This window comes from Oryctolagus cuniculus, chromosome 12 (assembly GCF_964237555.1).
Source record: "Oryctolagus cuniculus chromosome 12, mOryCun1.1, whole genome shotgun sequence".
In the NCBI taxonomy this organism is placed as follows: Eukaryota; Metazoa; Chordata; class Mammalia; order Lagomorpha; family Leporidae; genus Oryctolagus; species Oryctolagus cuniculus.
Window position 1 is genome coordinate 80,471,322 of NC_091443.1, and position 23,720 is coordinate 80,495,041.

At 46.7% G+C, this 23,720-nt stretch overlaps 1 protein-coding gene across 4 annotated transcripts in view; it reads left to right on the plus strand.

The window, feature by feature from the left end:
• MYZAP (myocardial zonula adherens protein) overlaps positions 1-23,720 on the plus strand; it is a 100,740-nt gene that overhangs the window by 32,540 nt on the left and 44,480 nt on the right. For all 4 annotated transcript variants that reach the window (XM_008268955.3, XM_002717707.5, XM_008268956.4 and 1 more), the window contains 7 exons: positions 1,604-1,696; positions 4,978-5,091; positions 8,123-8,275; positions 11,100-11,225; positions 12,552-12,680; positions 15,661-15,740; positions 20,835-20,940. In XM_008268955.3, coding sequence (XP_008267177.1) covers positions 1,604-1,696; positions 4,978-5,091; positions 8,123-8,275; positions 11,100-11,225; positions 12,552-12,680; positions 15,661-15,740; positions 20,835-20,940 — 801 coding nt within the window. The remainder of the gene's footprint in view (positions 1-1,603; positions 1,697-4,977; positions 5,092-8,122; positions 8,276-11,099; positions 11,226-12,551; positions 12,681-15,660; positions 15,741-20,834; positions 20,941-23,720) is intronic.

A 23,720-nucleotide genomic window follows, 5' to 3' on the forward strand; every position in this document is an offset into this window, starting at 1 on the left:
GCAGGAGCTCATGTAATTGAGCCATCGTCTCTGATGCTTAGCAGGTGCATTTGCAGGCAGCTGGATCCAAAGCAGAACAGCCAGGTCTTGCAGCACCACTCCAATATGGGATGCAGGAGTTGCAAGCAGAGGCTCAGCCTGCCACACCGCGGTGCCCGCCCCAGACTTTTCTCATTTAAATGCTTCAAATAGAACGGTATTGCTTCAGAGGTGAACCTTCTAAGCAGAGTCCAGAGCTTTCAGTTGCCTAAGAGAACGATACCAGGTTTAGGCGGAACCGAGCACAGATGACACGTGCCCAAGCTGCAGGGCTGGTTCTGACCTGGAATTGCCGACATCGCTGTAATCTGCAACTTGAAATTAATTTCCAGGTTCCTCCTTCTAAAGCTGCCTTCAGATCCCTCCCTGGCGTGGTCATTCCTCAGTGTGTTTATGAGTTTGTTTACTCTTTGTCCCTGATGAGAGACGCTCTGGGCCTGTTGACTTCCTGCAGCGTTTGCCAGCGGGACCAACACCCAGCTCGAGACTGCACCGCTCCCACTGATGAGCCATGCAGCGATAGGCTCAGGGCCATAAATGAAAGCCATTCTGCCTGCCTAGAGGAGAGATAAATCATTGTAGTTATTTATAGCAGAAAGTAGACTCTATCGTTAGAATCCATCTGGGCAAGGCTTGGGATCTTGTCTGCCAGTCTCTACCCATGTCTATTACCATGACAAATATGCGGTCTAATTTAAAACAGTGTGTTCCCATGCAAATCCACCTCCATCCTTAAGTCTCCCGAATGTTGTGCCCTAAACAATCGCAGTCTAATGAAGTTGCTGCCTTTCAGCACTTCCTAAAATAGAAACTCTGAAGTGCACCTGCAGAAAACTCTTGAGACTTCCTGTGCTCTTGGAGGATTCCTTTGTCCCTCGTAGGGCACCCGAAGAAGCAACTGTTTGTAAGGTTTTTTGTTTTATTGAAAAAAATTTAAGGCCCTGTTACTCTTCTGAGTGGTTGGTACCACAGGGTTTGTGTCAACAAGTGTTTGGGGATCACCTTCCTTTTTGTGGTGGTGTAGAGTGTTGGTGACTAGTAAAGACTCTAACATTTGCAGGCTCTCTGGGGCTCATAATTTCCTGCTTTGTGTTCCAGACTTTTAGTAGTTCTGTGGTGGCTGGAGTAGAGATAGGGAAAGTTAGGTGTTGCCTTTTGCATTTTGGCTTTTGTGGTCCCCTTGGCCATGTGTTTATAGAGTCCTCTTGTTAAAAAATTTCCCCTTATAAAACTACACGATGAGAAAAGGGGAAAGTTGACCAAATGTGGTTTGAGGGTGATAGGAATTTCAAGAAACCATTTTTTTCTTCTTTATCATTTGATAATCAATATTTATTAATAATTATAATAATTTATAATTATATATAAGGTTATTATTATTTTGATAATCCCTTGGTTTATAACTGGATGGAAGGAGTGATCATTTCTCTTCATTTTCTAAATATCTTGTTCATAAGATTACTTTTTGTGGGTCCTTCTCTCATTAGAGTTTCTTAAAAGTTTTGGAGCTCTTGCATGAAAATGTTACAGTTTAATCTCTAACCAGCATCTTTGTGGCCTGCAGGTGAGAGCCACTTTGGAAAAAGTAAGGAAGCGGATGTATGGAGACTATGATGAAATGCGACAGAAGATCCGACAGCTCACGCGGGAACTCTCAGTAAGTCCCGCGTCACTGGTGGGGGAGACCTGGAGGATGGCAGAGCTCTGAGCTTCCTGTTGGGGCCTGCTTTCTAACAGATCATATTTTCATTGAACTGAAGGAGTGTTATTGCAGGATGAAGTTTATTATTTAAACTAAAATTTTGGTGGCAAGAGTAATATGAAAGCATTCCCATTAAAGTCTATTCCTAAGAATTTCTTCTACAGATACACTCTCACATGCTTTATTATAGCATTGTTTATAATAGTAAAAATATTAGAATCCGAATGTCATTGAAAAGGGGAAAGTAAAATAAATTGTATGGGGCTACTTCAAGAAGTCTGGGGAAATGGAATTAAAAGATAAGCTAATTATGGTGCAAAAAATTTTGAAATCCATGCATACAAGGAAGTCTTCAAAAAGTTTATGAAAAATGTGTATTATGAAAAAAACTATACATGGATTCCCAAAATTTTTGGCACTAAAATAGACTTATTTTTAATTCTACTTTTTGTGAACTTTTTACAATACCCTCATAATCTCTACAATATAATACACACAGTTATAAATGAAAAGAAAAACACAAATAAGCCCTTCAGAGAAATATGGAAATATTTCAGAGATGTAGCATAGTTGCTAGAAGGATCATTCAGAAAGTAATTAGGAGCCAGCACTGTGGCATAGCAGATAAAGCTGCCTCCAGTAGTGCCGGCATCCCATATGGATGCCAGTTTGACTCCTGGCTGCTCCACTTCCGATCCAGCTCCCTGATAATGGCTTGAGAAAGCAGTGGAAGATGGCCCACGTGTTTGGGCTCCTGCACCTACGTGGAAGAACTGCATGAAACTCCTGGCTCCTGGCTTCAGCCTGGCCCAACCCTGGCTGTTGCGGCCATTTAGGGTGTGAACCAGCAGATGTAGGACCTCTCTCTATCTCTGCGTCTTGCTCTCTGTAATTCTACCTCTCAAATAAATAAATACATCTTTAAAAAAGTAATTAGTAGTAGTTCCTAGTTGGGAGACAGGGGTGCACTGCTTGGTTATCAATCAGAAGGGACAGGAGTCAAAGGGAGATTTTAGTGTGTACCTTTTACATTTTCTAAATGCTTGTACCATGTGAGTATAGTACCTATTCAAAAATGTAAGAAACATAACCAGGGCTGGTGTTGTAGCGTAGTGTGTGAAGCTGCAGTGTGCAATGCATCCCATGTGGGTGCCAGTTCAAGTCCTGGCTGCTCCATTGGTGATCCAGCTCCCTGCTAATGCACCTGTGAAAGCAGCAGAGGATGGTACAAGTGCTTGGGCCCTTACACCCACATGAGAGACCATGATGAAGCTCCTGGCTCTTAGCGTTGGTCTGTCCCAGCCCTGGCCATTGTGGCGTTTGGGGGCGTGAACTAGCAGATAGAACATCTCTGTGAGTCTCTCTCCCTCTCTCTGTATAACTCTGTTAAAAAAAAAATACTTCCTCTAGTGTAACCAAGTTCATGCTTGTGGCATTAAAAAAATCTGTTATTCTTCCCAAAGATAAAAGTCCATGCATACAACACACTATATGACTGTATGACATACTTTCTGCGAGGGCCAAAAGCTGCTGGCAAGAGGAGCAGTTGTAACAGTCACGCTGCACGGTTCCATTTGTGGCTGGATAGTGAGATTATCTGCTGAAGGAAGACCTAGTGCCTTGGTTACAGGAATGCCGGCATCTAAGCATATCTACCCAGCCCATTCTCAGTATCATGTAGGGGGACTTTTGTGCAGTTCTTGCCTATTCATGGAAATTCACTGGGCCATCCACTGGCAGACACAGATGACGGTTCTCAAAGCCAAAGGGTGAGGTTGTTTGCAATAGATGCATATACAAGACTCTACCCCTTGCTGTCCATCACCATCTCCTACGTGTCCTCATTTTCTCAAGCTCGAACCCTCCCCAGAACCCCACCTCTCTGCCCACAGTCTCTCCTTTCTCTAGGCCATCACACTCTCTGCAGGCAAATTAAGATCGCTAATCTGCTACTCTGTAAACATGCGGCTGGACAAAAGCATGTCACTGGCTCTTGGTCAGGGCCTGCTGTTCCAACTCCCCCGCTCCCCATTGTGCACTTCCTGCTCTGTTGTGTGGCTTCCTGTGGCTGCCATAGGCCACACCAAGGCCCACCCCTGAGCCTTGCTGGGAACCCCTACCTCGAGTTCTCCTGCCCCCCCCCCCCCCCCCCCGCCTCTCTGTATTCAGTCCTCGTTAAGGTCTAGCTTAAGTGTGGCCTCTGATGGAACTTTTTCAAGCATGTTAAACACACACACCCGACAAAGACAGCCACAAAACAACTCTTAAGAATGGAGTGAATTCAAAGTACATTCTTTCTGGAGCAAATAGAAAGAGCAAGATGACAAAAGACATTTTGCTAGCTGGATTCAGGTTCCAGCTTGCCACTTGTGAGCTGTTTGTGTGCAAACCACTCAGCCTCTCTGATTCTGTTTCTTCCCTGAAAAGAGCAGTGTTTGAGTTCTGTACAGTGTTCTTGAGGCTCTGTGCTACAGGGTCGAGGAATGAATGATGCTCTGTGGGTGGATGTGTAAATACAAGGGTACTTAAGGAAGTTTCTGGAAAAGTGGAATTGTAAACAAAATGTATTTGGGTGCAAAAAAATCCATGTGTATTTTTTCATAAATGCATTTTTTCATGAACTTTCAAAAAACGTTTATTTTCATTGACCTGAAAGGCAGAGTGACAACACATACACACAGACGAATAGAGGCAGAGAGAGAGAGAGAGATCTTTAATCCACTGGTTCACTCCTCAAATGCCTGCAACAGCCAGGGCTGAGCCAGGCTGAAGCTAGGAGTCTGGAACTCCATGGGGGTCTCCCATGTGGTTAGCATGGGCCCAGGCCCTTGAGCCAACACTGCAGCCTCCCAGGAGCTGGATTGGAAGTGGGGCAGCCATGATTCGGCGTGGCACTCAGGGATGGGATGTGGGCATCCCTATCAGGACTCACTAACAGCACCACGATGCCTGGCTCTCCGTGAACTTTTTGAAGATGCCTCACATGTATGGATTTCAAAAAGTTTTTCACCGAAGGAAACATCTTTTCGTTCCATTTCCCACATTCTGAAGTGCCTTCATAGGATCCTAAGGAAGAGTATTCTTCCCTTTCTACTCTCTCTCATGCAGATGTTGACTTTTCTTTTAAAGTTTATTATTGAGATGGATTTGGCTACTATCAGAAGAAAGTTCCAGGCAAGTGAAGATTGTTGTATGTGTGGAGTGGTTTTGTGTGACTTTCTCCTCCATCTGTGCAGGTTTCCCAAGCTCAGCAGGACTACCTAGAGAATCACATCCAAGCCCAGTCATCAGCTCTGGATAGTTTTAATGCCATGAACTCAGCCTTGGCGTCGGACTCCATTGGTCTGCAGGTATTTATCAGCTCATGGTTGGGTGGGGCCCCTTCTGTTATAGAGCAGCCAAGCTTAGTTATGAGTAGGCCCTGTTCCTCTGGAGAGAAGTGAGTCACATAATATCCTCAGCTCATTATTCAGAGTCCTTTTAGCATAGCCATGGTAGAGACCACGAAGGAAGTTGGAGGAAGAATTCTCAAGCTGCGACTACACCTTTGTTTATGTTTATTAAATGGGGGCTCAGGTCCTGAGTTCAGTGCTGGAGATGTCACTTGTTCCACCAGCTTTATGAGGAATCCTAAGTGCCAAGCCTCAAACAGCACACTGCGGCCCCTTTTCCCTGTAGCTCAAGTATTACAGGAAAGCCCCCAACACACACACACACACACACACACACACAAGACAGACTTAACCCAAGGCAGTCTGCACTCATTCATAGCAAGCATGTCCCAAAGGCTTGCAGCGTGTGCTTTCTTAAAGTAGAAAGGAGTTTGCATGAGAAAGAATCTGATGTGTTCCAAAGAATGTCTGGTAGTAGCAGAGAGCAAAGCAGAAGGACCCGCGATCCTCCTTTTGTGAAAATGTGTGTCGTCAGACCAGTGCGAGAGAATGTTCTCGTGATGAATTTGATTCTTGGAACTAACCTTTCACATGCTTTCCATTCTTGTCCTTTCCTACTGCACATGCAAATAAACTTGAAAATGTTCAAAACAAAGCATTATGTTCCCTGGAAATGTTTCCCTTGGCTTTTGTGTCTAAATATAGAAACAATAGTTTTTGCCTCTCCTCCAACTTCATTTGCTGTTTTAACACTCCTCTTAAAAGTTCCACAAACAATTTCAAATTCTTTCTGGTCCTATATAAATAATTTACGGGATAAACAAACACATTTTCACGTTGGGATTCTCCATATCCCCTAGAAGCTCGCGTTCTCTGACAGCAGCAGATACAGCATTGGTAGCAACAACAAAGCTCAGCTACTGTCCAACAGTGGGCCTGGGTGGGGCCCGTGTTTGGGTTTGCTGGGATGCCCATTTCAGGGGGCGCCTCTGAGCCCCACTGTTTCCTGGCTGTCTTTTGTGTGTGCCAGTTTTCCCCTGGCCTCAGGCCAAGCCCCACTTTGGGTCTGGCAAATTCAGTAGCCTTTGTTTTCCCTTCCTCCTGCCAGCAAGGGGACTTGCCAGGGCTCCCTCTCCTTCCCTTCAGTATCTTCTCTCTCCCAGCCAGCCCAGAAGGGCGCTACCTGACCTGGGTTCAGACTTGGTTGGTCTCTGTACTGTGTTTCTGGTGTTTCTTCTTAGGACGACAACAACAACAACAAATACTTGCAAGTATTTTCTGGGGAATTCTTGCCTTTTTTTTTTTTTTTTTTTTGCCATCTGATTGATATTTTGGGCATTTATTTGAGAGATCTACTGTTAGAGTAAGGTCAGCCCCAACACAGGAACCCTGGTTGGTTTCTAGTTAATGTTCAGAATCTTACTCATGGGCAGCAAAGGAGCCATATAAAACTAAAAGATTAAACCATTGTTACAAAAAGAGAGAGAGAGAGAGAGAGAGAGAGAGAGAGATGGAGAGAGAAGTTTCCGTTTCATAGTCAGGAAGGTGGTGGTAGTTGGCTTCTTATTTGTGAAAGATCCCAGCCTCTTCCTCTTGCTCATTCTGCCTGCTGTCATTATTATCAAGGGTGAGACCAGGGCCTAGGTTAGATTTCATAGAACGTAGGAGCTAGAACTGTTGAGATGATCTCCAGTCTCTTTGTTTTATGGATGAACAAATTGAGACCAACAGAGAGACATGACATGCACAAGGCGTAGAACTAGTGGAAGAGCCAGGATCAGAAGCCTCCTGGCCTCTTGGTGCAGATTGTAGGTTTTTGTGTAGTTGTGGGATTTAGTTCCTGTAAAGGCGGTGGGGCTCAGCGAGGGGAGTGGTAAGGCCAGGGGATTGCTAAAGCCCTCTTGACGTTCAGATGTTCTGTGATTCCATGTTTCCAAATGGCTTCAGCATTTCCTGTAATTCCTGATAACTTCCATTAGAAGTTCTCTTTCCTGATTCAAAAAGATTCAGGAAGAAGAGGTTTGTTACTGTCCCAAGGGGAAGCTGCAGAGCTGGGGAGGCTTCAGATGGATCATTCAACAAAGAGGACAAAGGTGTGAGAAATGTCACCACCAGAGTTTGCGGATCTTCTGATCTGAGGTTGTTGATTAACCTGAGGATGCGTGGAGGGTACCACAACCCAGTGTCTGACGGCAGGAGTTCTCGAAGCCATTTCTCTCTGAGCAAAGTTAGCCAGATAGAAACTGAAGCCGTAAATAGCAACACAATTTGTTTAAATATTCCTGCTTCAGTGGGTGGCCTGGAGCAATAGTTATCATGCTTTTGATAGATGTTAGACCTGTATCAAATGCTATCCCATGGTGCTTTTTTTGTCACTATCCTCTCTGCCTACGGGGGGAAGCTGAGACATTTGCAGGCATTGGCATAGCCTCAGCCTGGTTGTCACTATCCTGACAGGCGATCTGGAAGTACAGACGTGACAGCTCTTTTCATAAAAAAGGGAGCTATCTCCATCCTATAAAACTCATATTTCATTGTGGGAATATGAAAAATACAGAAAAAAGAAAAAATAATTATCCATAAACCTATCCAACAGTGAAAGCTGTTATTTGCATTTTCTCCTTAGTCTTTCCTGTCTCTGTACATAAATATGTATTTGAACCAGTGTGTAGCCATACTTTTCAAAATAGAATTGTACTATGCTATTTTTCCACATGAAACAATGTGTTAGTAACAATTTTCCTTGGAAAAAGTACATTTCTCTCCATTTCTGTCCACCCTAAGTGGTATTGGCAGCGGCTTTGGGACACAATGGGGAGGCTCCCTGGCCCATCAGAGTATAGGGTGGCAGACCTCTTGACCATGGGAGGCCCTGGGTCCTCACATCTCCTGCAGAGGCATAAGACAAAGATGTCCCAGTGCTTGACTCCAGAGGCCTTGCTTTTGTGCGCCACTAGATCTCGTTTGGTTTTTATTTGCCTCCAAACAGAAAACCCTCGTGGATGTTACTTTGGAAAATAGCAACATTAAGGATCAGATTCGAAATTTGCAGCAGACGTATGACGCATCTGTGGAGAAGCTACGGGAGAAGCAGAGGCAGTTAGAGGCGGCGCAAGTGGAAAATCAGCTGCTAAAAATGAAGGTAAGGAGGTGGAGTCGAGATTCCCTGCAAACCTTCTTCTCTTCCCTTTGCCTCTCTCTTCCCATCCTCTACTCTTTCATTTCCTTCTCTCCATTCTCCTCTTCATTAGATTTTCACACCCCACAGGGCTTTGTCTTGAAGGCAAGAGGAGGTACCTGTGTCCCAGCTGTCCATAAACATCTTCGCTGGGCACTACTCCCTAGGCTCCCGGTGGCCTCAAAGGCTGCTTAGCAGGCAATCGGGCTGCCCACAGGTGTGGGCCTTCAGAAGTTTTGGGGATATAGCCCTGTGCTGTTGAGATTTTTCTTTGAGCTCCAGAGATCTTCCTGTCTGACTTAACAAAACAGAGGTAAGGGACACACAGTTCAGTGGCACTTGGACTCTGGTCTCCCCAGGAACAAAAGCAGTGGTGGCTGAGGACTCTAGGGAACATCTCTCTTGCCCAGCAGGCTGTGCAGATTCCTGTGCTGGGCCCCCTAGCGCCCTGGAGGTGTTAGTGCTGTCCCCACATTTGAAATGTGGACAGATTTCCTGCCCAGGGACAGGGGACCCATGAATGGCTCATGGACGACTTTCAAAACATTATTTCCCAAGTGTATTCTTTTTTTTTAACCTAAGTCTGTAGTTTTAAAATTGTTCATTGCAGGCCTATGTTATAATTTATAATTTATAGCATAATTTATTGCTCAGACCAGAATATGACAGGGAAGGAAAGGTGGTGATTTAAGTAGGGAAACAAGCTGGGAGCTGTGGTCCTTCTCACTATGGGTTTCAGACAGGCTAGATGGAGAGGAAGGGTTGCCGTGCTGCACACACTCTGTTGCTACCCCATAAGGGTTCAGCCTTCACCGTCTGCAAGCCCTTCACACAAACACCCTGGGAGTGGGGGAAGGAACCAGACAGCCACAGGATAGGTCAGCTCCTCTTTTAGCCTGGTGATTCAGATGTCCACGTCTCACACTGGAGAACCTGTGTGTGCGTCCCAGCTCCAGCTCCCAGTTCCAGCTTCCTGCTAATGCAGATCCCGAGAGGCAACAGTGGTGGCTGAAGTAGCTGGGTACCTGTCACCCATGTGGGAGACCTGGACTGCATTCCTGTCTTTAACTTTGGCCCAGCCCTGGCTGTTGCAGACATTTAGTAGAGTAGACCAGCAGAAGGAAACTCATTCTGTGTGTCTGCCTCTCAAATTAAAAAAAAAAAAATACTTTGGGAGAAACAAAGGTTTATGGTTATAAGTCTGAGATTGTAGATTTAAATATTTTTTTCAGCTTAGAAGCTTTATCCAGTTGTCCATTCCATAAATACTTACTGAGAGTCTGCTATTTGTGTCTATCTTGTACATTGCTAGTGGGTGCAATGGTTCTTATCAGACTTTGGGGCATCAGTAAGCAGCCTGGCAGCCTGGCTGCTTCCCTGAGTCCAGGCTCTAAGTTTAGCCTATAGTTGTCTCTTAAAGAGACTGATGTTTGTTTTCAATCTGACCAGAAGAGCTAAAGGTTTTCCCCTATTATTCCTCTTTTTTTTTTTTTTTTTTTTTACAGGCAGAGTGAACAGTGAGAGAGAGAGAGACAGAGAGAAAGGTCTTCCTTTGCCGTTGGTTCACCCTCCAATGGCTGCCGCAGCCGGTGCACTACAGCCGGCGCACCGCGCTGATCCAAAGGCAGGAGCCAGGTGCTTCTCCTGGTCTCCCATGGGGTGCAGGGCCCAAGCACCTGGGCCATCCTCCACTGCACTCCCTGGCCACAGCAAAGAGCTGGCCTGGAAGAGGGGCAACCGGGACAGAATCCGGCGCCCTGACCGGGACTAGAACCTGGTGAACCTGGTGTGCCGGTGCCGCTAGGCGGAGGATTAGCCTGGTGAGCCACAGCGCCGGCCGTGTTCCTCTTATTTTATCACTCCTCACCTCCCTAGATATAAAAATAAAGTTATAGAGACTCAGAATATTTTCACATGACCTGGTGCAGAGTGAGCAGGCCTCCAGGGAGAGAGTCCTATCTCACAGTCTATGTGTGCACTGGGAGTGATGTGCATGGTGCACCCATCCTCTCTCAGCTAATGATAACCTCTGCTTGATATTTTCCATTTTGTGGCTTCTAGATGCCAACACTTGCCCAGTGATGAGAAGGGAGAGTTAAAGGGCATCAAGAGATACTTGTCGCATTTCTGACATAAGTATCACATCACCTCCTGAGGTTGAAGATTCCCGCCCTTGTTGAGTGGTGATGCAACCATTTGCCGCAGCTCTGTGAGACAAACAATAACCTGGAAGGAAGGGACAAGAGCAGACCTTCAGTAGGATCAAATCAGTGGCAGGAAGAGTACAAGTGAGGCAGAAAGGAAGCATCAGCCCTCACTATCCGTGGTCCTGCTTGCTCTTCCCTCCTAAGCTGGACCTGATCCAGGGCATGGGAGGCACCTGCTTAGTGTTTGCCTAGCTGGGTTGGACTGTTTCCAAACAGAACATTTGGGAAAGCACAACAGTGTGGAAAGGATGAGTCCAGATTTCTTATTTTAGCCCAGCTGACATCTCAGCCTAGAGTCTGGCTTAGCCAAAGCAGCTCATGGAATTGCTTAGAGAAGTGAGTGTCCACCTGGACACTTGGAAATGGACTCACGTGAGCCCCGCTGTCAGACGCCAGCAATGTCAGTGTAAAGTGCGGTTTTCTTCTTCTGTGCCTCCACTCACCGCTCCTCCTTCCTCCTCCTCTCCCTGCCCCATTCCTACCTGCGGCTTCTCTCCACGACAGAACCCTGGGCAATGGGAAAATTGCTGATTGCCCTGTAGCCTGCAAAACCTGTAGTTCTGAGATGGGTCTCTTTGCAGGTGGAATCATCCCAAGAAGCCAATGCTGAGGTCTTGCGAGAGATGACCAAGAAGCTGTACAGCCAGTATGAAGAGAAGCTGCAGGCAGAGCAGCAGAAGCACAGCGCTGAGAGAGAGGCCCTCCTGGTGCGTACGCCGCAGCTGCCAGTGAGGGGACGCGCGGCATTGTCGACGAAGCTCAAGTGGTCGGGTTTCTTCTTAGAAGCCACTGAGTGGGCTCAGACATGGCGGAGGGATCCAGGAATGGATTCATTTGCTATTCACTTCCCTTCCAGCCTACCTTCCTGCTTTCACTCATCACCCTCCCTGCTGTAAATGCACGTCTTCCTCTAGCTAATCTGGGCATTTGCCACCATCCAAGCTTGCCTGCAACTGTGCCCTTCCTTACTCCATTTGCCCCTCTTTCTCTGTCCTTGATTCCCCAAAACCTTGAGAGCGCTATCTTCTCCAGGCATGAAATTTCTTTCTTTCATGCATCTGGAAGCAACTTTGTCCTTGCAAAGCCCACTCTGTCTCTTCACCCTTGGCCGTGGGATTCTGTTACACTTGTCACTAGTTAGCCTGTATTGCTCAGATCTTCAGTTCCCTAGAAGAACATGCAGTCCTTGAAGTTACCTGTGTCTTTAGGCTTCTTACATGTGCCAGAGATGGGGTTTTCTTCTTTGGTGCGAGTTGGTGCGTGGTAGTAGGGAGAAAGATCTGGGAATTGTGCATTCAATTTCAGATCAAACCCTGCTTCCCTTTGCACTGTTGACAAATGCAGTGATCCTCTGAGCATCTCTTCAGTGTTCACCAGCTCTTTTCTTCTGGACAATTTTTAGACATAAAGACTCCAGGGGGGGCTGGCGCCGCGGCTCACTAGGCTAATCCTCCACCTAGCGGCGCCGGCACACCGGGTTCTAGTCCCTGTTGGGGCGCTGGATTCTGTCCCGGTTGCCCCTCTTCCAGGCCAGCTCTCTGCTGTGGCCAGGGAGTGCAGTGGAGGATGGCCCAAGTGCTTGGGCCCTGCACCTCATGGGAGACCAGGAGAAGTACCTGGCTCCTGGCTCCTGCCATTGGACCAGTGCGGTGCGCCGGCCACAGCGCACTGGCCGCGGCGGCCATTGGAGGGTGAACCAACGGCAAAGGAAGACCTTTCTCTCTGTCTCTCTCTCACTGTCCACTCTGCCTGTCAAAAAATTAAAAAAAAAAAAAAAAAAAAAAGACTCCAGGGGGAAAATGGAGAAAATTTAACCAGATGCCTTAAAAAAAGCCACACGATGTGTCTGCATTCTTAGATGAGAACCAGAATCGTGGAGGTTGGGCTTATGATCCGTGAGGCACTTTTAGGTTTGCGGGGTCGTGCTTTAGAGAAAACTCATGACTGAGGAAGGTCAGCGCTGTTGGGAGCCTGATGAAGGAAGGATCTAGGTGCTCCGTGCCGGTCCTGAGAAGAAGGTGTTTCTTTTGCAGGAAGAAACCAATAGTTTCCTGAAAGCTATTGAAGAAGCAAATAAAAAGATGCAAGCAGCAGAGATCAGCCTAGAGGAGAAAGACCAGAGGATCGGGGAGCTGGACAGGCTGATTGAGCGCATGGAAAAGGTAACGGACACAGCCTTGGGCCTGTTACACGCTTGCCCACACTGCCCTGAGTTAGCGCAGGTTTCCTGGCAGGCCTATCTGAAGAAGATCAAAAAAGCCCTCAACATCTCTCTCATCCCCTCCCCTCCAGTTTGCAATTAAAAACAGAGCCAGATCTATATAATAAAGTGTAAGGAAATCCAGCAGAATTCTCATTTTTCCCCATGGTAACTATTTTGATGGTTTCCGAAAATATTACATATGAAATTCTTCACAAAAATTAACATGTTAGCAACCCTGCTTTGCCTGAGCTGAGCCCACCTGTTGGGTAATCAGGCCCTATTTGGATGTCCCATCAATACCCCAGCCCTGTTGTGTCTGGAGCCTGGCACCTGGGGGAGTGGGGAAGGCCACATTTCTCTGTGCATGTGGCAGGAGGCTGACAGGTGGGCAGGGAGACTCATGGAGGCCAGGAGTTCACCTGAGACAGTGAAGCCAGTTTAGAGAAAGAGCAGAGGCAGGAAACCAGGAGTGGAGAAGAGGGAAGAAGGGGTGGGAGAGAGGCAGGAGGAAAGGAGGAATGGAAGAAAGAGAAAGGATGACGACCCTTAGTGACAGCTGGCGCCTGGGAGAGGACCTGGGAGTTTAGGGCCAAGGCTGTGGCAAGTATCCAGAGAAGAGTTCTCTGGCTGCCTTTGAGCCTGCACATAGCGGTGACCTGCTGTGACTGTGACATCATTAGCATCCTGGATCCTGAGAACCTCCACTGTGGTGATGGAGGCAGGGGAAATGACAGCCTGTACAAGGTCACTATCCAGGCTTCCAGGTGATTCTGAGAAGAGGTCTCCTTACCCTTCAGTGTCTTCAGCATAACCTTGTCTGCAGTGCCCTGGGAAGCCCAGGTGTAACTGGAGTGGGAGCTGTGTTGGGTTCAGTATCCTGGGGTTCCATGGCTGCCTGAGGGGGAGTGTCCCTGTTTAGCTAGTATCTTTATGTGAGAGGGCTTTGAACAAACGATATAGTCAGTTATAGTCTTAACCTCTACCCCATGGGAAAACAGAATCCCATCTTTTATGGGGAAGCAGATTGGCACATTTACAGGTAACATCATTGATAGGAGGCTGTGACAGTGATGATAGGGGAAACACGGGTGCCTTCTGGGACTGGGGTGAACTTTCTCCCACATTCCCATCTTGCAGCAGTGAAAGATGCCGGCTAACTGTGGGTGACGCATCTAACTGAGGCTTCAAGAACCAGGGTGAGCCGGCAGCATGGTGGAGGTGGTTTGGGCAGTGACACCATCTTTGAGGCAAATAGGGTAGTGGTTCAGAACATAGAGTTCAGAGTCAGGCCGACCTACAGTTTGAATGTTGCTTCTCCTTCTAGTTGTGGGCATTTATTCCACTTTTCCAAACCCAGTTTCTTCTTGGTAAAATGCTGATAACGCTAGCTCTTTTCTGAAGGCTTTCATGAAAAGCCAAGGAGGAGAATCCATGCCAATCCAGCATGGTACCTGGTTCACAGTAAGAGCTCAGTGATCGGCGGCTCAGATTTGTATTTTGTAACAGGTTTGCTCCAGAGTCAGCTTTTCTGAGCTGAGCCCGTTTTATAGTTGATCTTTGTACCCATGGAATTTCCTAAGTGTCTAGTTTCTCTGCACTGATTCCTGTGGGCAGCCCTTATGCAACACGAGTGGGGCTGGAGGAGCTGAGGAGGTGGAGGACCGGGCTTCCCTGCCAGCTTTTGAGTAATAGAAAACGTTCCACAAAGCAGGCTGCTTTTTTCTTTAATGATTGAAAATTTATTGTCCTTTCTCTAAATCTTCCTTTCCCATTAGGCTAGAGAAATGCTTCCTTTATCTAGCTAAGATTAGATAGACCAATTTATGCTCTCTTCCCTGCAGGGATAAATCTCTGAGAGCAGGAATCTGGCCAAGTCTCTGTCACACAGCACGCGCTGTGGAACATCCTGTCTGTAGGCAGGAAGTGAGACGGTCTTTGTATCCTGCTCTCATCTGATTTGGCTTTTGTGCAAGGACAAACTGTGTGCCTTTGAATGACTCCCCTAGTACATACTAATGCTCTCATATTGAGCATTGTATTTGAAATAGCCCCTTTTCTGATCAGTAGTAATCTGCAAAGGAGCAGATAATGTTCTGTGTCTTAATCCAAGGGGTGGTTATCCTGGTGTATACAAATGGAAGCGATTATTGTGTGGTATACACTTAGGATTTTTTGTACTTCAGTTTAAAGAAAAATTAAAAGTGTGCTGTAAGTTAGGTCTTGTCCAACTTTACAGCAGCTCTTTTCTGGGGCAAGTGGGTGCTCACTTGTGAAAGATTCACCACTCTTATTTTATGGATGCTGTGGTTTGGATATTAATGTGGGTGTCTCTCAGAGGCCCTTGTGTTAGATGCTTGCTCTTCAGGGTGTTACTACTGGGAGGTGCGGGAACCATTAGGAAATAGAGAGAGAGAGAAAGATCTTTTATCCATTGGTTCACTACCCTTGCAACAGCCACGGCCAGGCTAGGCCACAGCCAGGAGCCTTCCAGGTCTCCCACATGGCTGACAGTCCACTGCCTTCCCAGGCGGATCAGTAGGAAGCTGGATCTGAAGCAGATCAGCCAAATCTCAGACTGGTCCTCTGATACAGGATGTCTGTGTCGCAAGCAGTGACTTAACCCACTGTGCCATTGTGCTGGCCCTAGTGTAAACTTTAAAATTTGCATACATATACCAAGAGTGTACAAAGTGCACAACTTGACACCTATATGTTTCCTCTTGCTACTGTAAAAATTAACACAAAGTTTCAGCTTACAAATATGAATTTGTATTGGTACATGCCAGCTGATTTGGCACTATCAGTGAACTTCAGACTCTGCTGGGTAAGTGGGTATGTAAACCTGGGTGGGGAAGTACAGAGACTGGACACACTAGTGCTGGAATTGCTTGCTGCGCTTGGGATCCACTGAGGAAAACATCACTTTTGGTCTGTTTTAGGAACGGCATCAGCTTCAACTCCAACTCTTGGAACATGAGACAGAAATGTCAGGGGAAGTAATTGATTCTGACAAGGAGAGGTAAGTGGCTGCCCCTTGTGGTGAGGCTTAGCTGGTAGACATGCTGTGTTTTTGTGGGTGCATTTGACCCTTCTTTTCCCACAATGTTTTATATCCATTTATTTTTACTTAAAACATTCTTTGTTCCTCCTTCCTCTTTGGATATCCTTTAAAAAAACCTCTGTAGTACATAACATTACTTTTTTTTTTTTAAAGATTTATGTATTTGGAAAAGTTTCAGAGAGAGGAGAGCCAGAGAAAGAGTAATCTTCCATCCACTGGTTCACTCCCCGTGTCCAGAATGATCAGGGCTGTGCCAGGCTGAAGCCAGGAGCTTCTTCTGGGTCTCCCATGTGGGTGCAGGGGCCCAAGGACTTGAGCCATCTTCCACTGCTTTCTCAGGCACATTAGCAGGGAGCTGGATCAGAAGTGGAACAGCCAGGACTTGAACTGGCGCCCATATGGGATCCTCAGTGCTGCAGGTGGCAGCTTAATCTGCTGTGCCACAATATCACATTTCATCAAATGAAACCATATCCTAATGCCTCTCTTATAATCTCTTAGCAAAAACACATTTACGTTTGGCTTGTAGAATTGTTCCCTTTGGTAGTTTTAAATACATATGTTAATTGCAGTCTTAATCCTTAGCAATTGTAAACCTGTATTCTATAGGCAGATACCATTTTATACTTTTTAGAAATGTTTTCTCACGAACAATTTGATGTATTTATTAACAGAACCATACAATCATATATACACCCAGGGTGTACATAATTTTAAGAAAGCAAAAATTAAATCTGTTTCAACTTGTGTTTCACAATATTTGAATATTTTATCTTATTTGTGTGGGGAGCAACTCGGACTAGACTAAGTTACTGGAATTAAGACTTATTCTATGCATCTGCTCTCCCACAATATGGCGCTGAGAAGGGAGAAACAGCTTCTACACAGCTGCCTCCAGTTCAACCAATAAACTGTAAGACCTGCTCCTGATTGGAGGAGAGCAGCGTACTCGGCGTGTGGGTAGCAGAGTTGGGATTGGTGAAAGAGGACTATAAAGGAGGAGAGAGACAACATGCACCAGGAACATCTAAGGGGAACATCTATTTGAAGGAACACCTGTGCAGCCCCCGAGAGAGCCGGCCAGCGGTGTGCCGCTCCCCCGCGGAAGTGGGGAAAGTGGCCAGGGGGAACCGCCCTTCCACGGAGGTGGAAGGGACGGTAGCCAACCCGGGAAGAACCAGCAGCAAACCCGGGGAGGGCCGAGCAGACGAAAGAACAGCGCAGGGTCCTGTGTCGTTCCTCCATGAAGAGGGGGAGCGACAATTTGGAAATTGCCTAGATATTTAATGAATATCTGCCATTTTCTTTTAACTTAATAAAACTAAAAGGATGTAGTTATCAAAGATGTTAGAGAAACCTTTAAAGCAAGCATAGTTTAAAAAATAGTTTCCAATAAAAGTATATTTATAAACTTTCTTTCCATTTATGTCTATTGATTCATTCATTCTTAGGTCAGACTCCTTTTTATATTAAACATGTAATAAAGAAAATGTTGCGTGTCTGAATTATATATACTGCTGATGGACATTTTTGTTTAAAAAAATTTATATGAAAGGCAGAACCGGTGCCGCGGCTCACTAGGCTAATCCTCCGCCTTGTGGCACCGGCACACCAGGTTCTAGTCCCGGTCGGGGTGCCGGATTCTGTCCCGGTTGCCCCTCTTCCAGGCCAGCTCTCTGCTGTGGCCAGGGAGTGCAGTGGAGGATGGCCCAAGTGCTTGGGCCCTGCACCCCATGGGAGACCAGGAGAAGTACCTGGCTCCTGCCATTGGATCAGCACGGTGCGCCGGCTGCAGCGCGCCAGCCACGGCCATTGGAAGGTGAACCAACGGCAAAAGGAAGACCTTTCTCTCTGTTCTCTCTCTCACTGTCCACCTTGCCTGTCAAAAAAAAAAAAAAAAAAAAAAAAAAAAGAAAGAAAGAAAGGCAGAGAGACAGAGAATTCCTGTCTGTTGACTGACTTCCCAAATGCTTGCAACAGCCAGGACTGGGCCAGGCTAAACCCAGGAGCCAGCAACTCAATCTGGTCTCCCATGTGAGTGTCAGAGACCCGTGTACTTGGACCATTACCTGCTGCCTCTGAGGGCGCACATAAGGAGGAAGCTGGATAGACCAGTGAAGCCGGGGCTGAAACCCAAGCACTCTGTTATGAGATGCAGGTGTCCCAAGCATCTGCAAATGGAATAAGATAAAATTCATTTGTTATACTGATTAAAATTCTTGAGACAGGGTGGGAAATCTCACAGACATGTAGAAAGAATGCTAAATTTTCTTCTTTCTTTCTTTCTTTATTTTTTTTCTTTATTTTTTGACAGGCAGAGTGGACAGTGAGAGAGACAGAGAGAAAGGTCTTTCTTTGCCGTTGGTTCACCCTCCAATGGCCGCCGCGGCCAGCGCACCGCGCTGATCCGATGGCAGGAGCCAGGTGCTTCTCCTGGTCTCCCACGGGGTGCAGGGCCCAAGCACTTGGGCCATCCTCCACTGCACTCCCTGGCCACAGCAGAGAGCTGGCCTGGAAGAGGGGCAACCGGGACAGAATCCGGCGCCCCTACCGGGACTAGAACCCAGTATGCCAGCGCCGCAATGTGGAGGATTAGCCTACTGAGCTGCGGCGCCGGCCCTAAATTTTCTTTTAAAAAGGAATTTGGGGGTTGGTGCTATGGCAAAGTACGTTAATATGAGGGACCAGCATCCCATATGGTCACTGGTTCGAGTCCCAGCTGCTCCACTTCCAATCCAGCTCTCTGCTAATGTGCCTGGGAAAGCAGTGGAAGATGGCCCAGGTACTTGGGCCCCTGCACCCAAATGGGAGACCTGGAAGAAGCTCCTGGCTCCTGACTTTGGATCGGCCCAGCTCCAGCCATTGTGGCCATTTGGGGAGTGAACCAGTAGATGGAAGAACTCTGTCTCTCCCTCTATCTGTAACTCTGCCTCTCAAATAAATAAATATCAATATATAAAAGGAATTTGGATGTATTAGGTGAGAGACAAAGAAGATCCAGAACATGTGCCAGGGTAACTCTACATCATAGGAGTTTAAAAAACCAAAAGACTCTTTAAAAGAATTGGCTGTGTTGGTTCCTTTTTTTTTTTTTTTTTTTAATTTTTGACAAGCAGAGTGGACAGTGAGAGAGAGAGACAGAGAGAAAGGTCTTCCTTTGCCGTTGGTTCACCCCCCCAATGGCCGCCGCTGCTGGCGCACTGCACTGATCCGATGGCAGGAGCCAGGTGCTTTTCCTGGTCTCCCATGCGGGTGCAGGGCCCAAGAACTTGGGCCATCCTCCACTGCACTCCCGGGCCATAGCAGAGAGCTGGCCTGGAAGAGGGGCAACCAGGACAGAATCCGGCACCCCGACCGGGACTAGAACCCGGTGTGCTGGCGCCGCTAGGCGGAGGATTAGCCTATTGAGCCACGGCGCTGGCCCTGGTTCCTGAATTACTTAGGGCTCAGCTAGAATTCCTGCCTTTAAGTTTTGGTTGACCCTTGTTTTGTCATTCATGGGGTCATCACTTATTGTAGACTTAAACTTGTACAAGTATGACATTGTACTGACATTGTATGTCATTATATTTTAAAAAATATTTTTAATGCACCTACATTTAAAAAATTACTTATTGGAAGGGCTGCCCCTGGGACACAGTGGGTTAAGCCACTGCTTGTGACTCTGGCATCTGATATAGGTGCCGGTTTCAGTCCTGGCTGCCCCACTTCTAATCCAGCTACTTCTCTCCCACCTGCTTCTGTGATCTTTCTGCCTGCTAATGCACCTGGGAAAGCGGCAGAAGACGGCTCCCGTGCTTGGACCTCTGCTACCCACATGAGTGACCCGCATGGAGTTCCTGGCTCTTGGCTTTGGCCTGGTCCAGCCCCATCCACTGTGGCCATTTGGGGAGTGAATCAGCGGATGGAGGATCTCTCTCTCTCTGTCTCTCTCTCAGTCTCTGTATCTCAAATAAATAAAATCTCTTTAAAAATTATTTGAGAGGCAGAGAGGGAGAGAAGGAGCAAGGGTGCTGTTCCCCATCAGTTCACTTCCTGAATGCCCACAACAGTCAGGATGAAGCCAAGAGGTGGGAACTTAGTCCAGGTCTTCCACCGAGGTGGCAGGAATGTTACTTGAACCAACAGTGCTGCCTTCTAGGGTCTGCAGTAGTAGGAAGCTGGGGTCAGGAGCCTGAGCAAGGTATCAGATCCAGAGACTTCACTGGGGCATGCAGGCATCCTACCTGGCATCGTAACCACCTCACTAGGCCAGATACCCTCCCCAGGGCAGGAGTTCTCAGCCACTTGTTATAGCCCATGGCTTGTTGTGAGTGTGCTGGAATATATCCAAGGCTGTTGCAAGTGCAAAAGTGCAGTCTGTAAATATTCCCCATAACCTTGAACTCCATCTTGTTGATAAGAAAATTTATCAACTGTGACTAATACCACTTATGCTGGAAATTAATTTACATATATACATTTACATATGTTTTGTTTTATTTCTAAACTTTGCTTGGTAAAACATTGCTTTGTCCTTTTGCTATAAGCATATGAATTCCTGGTTGGAAAATATGGGGGTAGTATACCATCTCTTCTAGAAATTAAAAGGCAAAGAAAGCCATATGTTAATTTTTAGTAAAGGAGCCGAAGTTGGGATGCTTGAGACAAGCTAGTTAACCTCCCTAAGAGTCTGCATATCTGTGGGCGGCAGGAGTCCAGTTACTCGAGCCGTCACCAGCTGCCTGCCAGGATGCACATTAGCAGGAAGCTGGAAACAGGAGCCAGAGCCAGGACTTGAATGCAGACACTCTAATATGGGATATGAGCATCTTAGCCACTAGGCCAAATGTCCGCCCCATTTGCAGGATTAAAACTGGCAAGTGGTGACTTGAAAAGGACTCGAATGTTCTCTTTGTGGTGGGTGGCAGATGAGTAGTTAGCCACCTAGGAGGCCAGTGGAGTGATGAGAGTGTGTCGTGCGGTTTTCCTTGTCTGTGACCATTTTTTGTCAAAGCTGCACCTTTCTGCCTGGGTTGAGGACTGACACGCCTTTCCTGCTGGTTGTGTTAGGTATCAGCAACTGGAGGAGGCGTCAGCCAGCCTCCGAGAGCGGATCAGACACCTCGATGACATGGTGCACTGCCAGCAGAAGAAAGTCAAGCAGATGGTTGAGGAGGTGAGTCCTCGTGCAAGGCGTGGGCCCAGGACGGCTTCCAGGGTGGGCAAACTGAAGCCCTAGAATAGTTCAGGCTCTCAGCTCAGGCCTGTGGCTCTGAGAGCGCTTGGCCAGGCCACTGCTGTCTTAGCCCCATGGACCAATGAGCATCCCTCCAAAGGATCAAAGGGTTGCAGGGAAGAGAGCTGTGAAGTGCATTTAATGCACTCACCTACGTTCAAAGAACAGTGACACCCCAGGGGACACACAAGTGTGTGACAGAAATGGGTATTAGTCCAGGACTCTGCACTGCTACCAAACCTGCATGCTTCTGTCTCCCAGCTACTTCTCTGGTCTTTTCCATTTCTGATGTGTCTGTCTATTCTGTCTGTTCCTCTTTATTTAAAAATTATTTTTATTTATTATTTAATTTATTTGCAAGGTAAAGAAAAAGAGGCAGAGAGAGAGAGAGAGAGAAAGAAAGCTTATATTTGCTACAGGTTTATTCCCAAAATGCGTGCAATAGCCAGGCTTGGGCTAGGCTTAAACTGGGAGCTAGCTACTCAACCCAGGTCTCCCACGTGGGTAGCAGGGACTCAAATGTTTGAGCCATCACCTGCTATTTCCCAGGGTGCGTTACAGGAAGCTGGGATGAAGAGTGGGGCTGGGGCTTGGACCTAGGCACGCTGATACAGGATGCGGGCATCCCACATGGAGTCTTAACCGCTGAGCCAAATGCCTGCCCCTGTCTGCCTTTTTGCTCCTTCCTTTCTCATTCTTTCCCCCACACCTGTTGCTTCTTTATCCTTCTCTCTTCCACCACCCTTTCTTTTTTAATGTCTCTGACATGAAACATGAAACCAACTTATACGTCTGCTCTGCTGGGCATAGCTCACACTTCTTGCTCATAAAAAAGGAAGGTAAGTTGGATGTTTATGTTTCTCTAAGACAAAAAGAGTTCTTGCATCTTGTGTGAATGTCATCCGTCTTTCTTATGGTAATGCTCAGTAGAAGGAACTCCACGCTGTGGTAAAGCTAATCACATGTTATTGTAGCTTTTCCTTGCTCAGTTAAAGATAGAACAAGCTGATAGAAAAAGAACACTACTAACAGGGTTATGAGAATTCCTTTGGGCGTAATTCTGTAACTTGCAAAGAAAAGATTTCTATTTAATTGCACATTTAGTCAGCAGTGGAAAAACTGAAAACCTTTCCTTTTATATCAAGCACTGCTCTTGAAAGTTATCTGTCTTACCAATGAATTATTAAAATTAAAAGTATATCTGCCTTCTAATAAATAATTCATATACATGACAGATGGACAGGGAATTAAAAGTATATCTGCTTTATTAATTCATAAAATGTTGGGGATATTAGCGTGGTGGGGTTAGGGTCAGGGAATTGGGAGGATGAGGAGGGGATCATCTTTTTTTATTGGGTGTAGAATAAACAGTATACATTAGATAGGTCTTGCCCCAGATGGAAAGTCCAGGTCACACTGGGCTGAATTGTGTGTGTCCTCATTAGCTCACCACACATCGTGGGGAAAAGTAGGATGGCAGAGGTTCAGGGGAGGAAGGCTGGCAGAGGCTCAGGGCAGGAGGTCACACTCCACCTTCACAGGCTCTTCGCCCATCCAGGAAGGAGCACGGACAGCCCTGCACCGGGGAGGGAGATGCTGCCATGGCCTTAGCAGCAGTAGACCTCAGGAGCGCAATGCCCACGGAAAAGCGTGACTTTGTCGTTAGCATCTCAGTGAGCCTGGGCTGTCAGAGCATAGCTTTTCTGCTTCGGACTTTCATACCTGTGAGGTCTGGGGCCAGGGTGTTTATTTTCTCCCATTTTTTTCCCCATGTGACTTACTACCTGCGGGCATGGCATTTCTCTCACCTCTCCTCAGGGGGATGTCTGTGTGGTTCTCAGATCCAACACTAGAGAACCATTACACAAAAACCGCATGTAGACTGGCTTTTATTTATTTATGTTAGATTTATTTGTTTATTTCAAAGTCAGAGTTACAGAGATAGGGAGAGAAAGAGAGATCTTCCATACACTGGTTCACTTCCCAGATGGCTACAATGGCCAGCACTGAGCTAGGCCCCAACCAGGAACCAGGAGCTTCATCTGGGTCTCCCATATGGGCGGCAGGAGCCCAGACACTTGGGCCATCCTCTGCTACTTTCCAAGATCATTAGCAGGGAGCTGCATCAGAAGTGGAGTAATTGGGAAGCAAACCACACCCATCAGGGATGCCAGCATCGCAGGAGGTGGCTTTACTTGCTGTGCCACGATGGCAGCGCCTCAGATTGGCTTTTAATTCAGCTAAACTCTTCTCTGCAAGGATTTGACTACTACTGAAGTCAGAGACACTTATTTTCTCACCTACTTCCAGATTATAACAAACATTGCAATTTGAAGGGAGTGCGGCAATATGTATATATTTCATACACAGACATACATGCATGCATCCAGGACAACAGGGAAGCACACAGAGATTGCCACCTACGCCTGCCTTTCCTTCCTGTGATTTCATAGTTCCCACAGAAGCTCCTCTAAGTTCTGATGATGTGCTCCGGAACGGCCCAGTTACTGGATCGCAGTCACAGGCTGGGATGTGGACGGGCACCTCAGTGGTAGTACCACCTAGGGACTGGCTGGGTTGTAACTGTGAACAGAGAGAAAAAAAAAAGAGTCTTTTTAGTCTTAAACTATCAAAATCAGATAGGAAAAATTGTTTTTCCAGTATACCATGTTAACTAACATGGCAAAAAGTTTGGTTTAAAATTTCAATTTTTGTAGCCA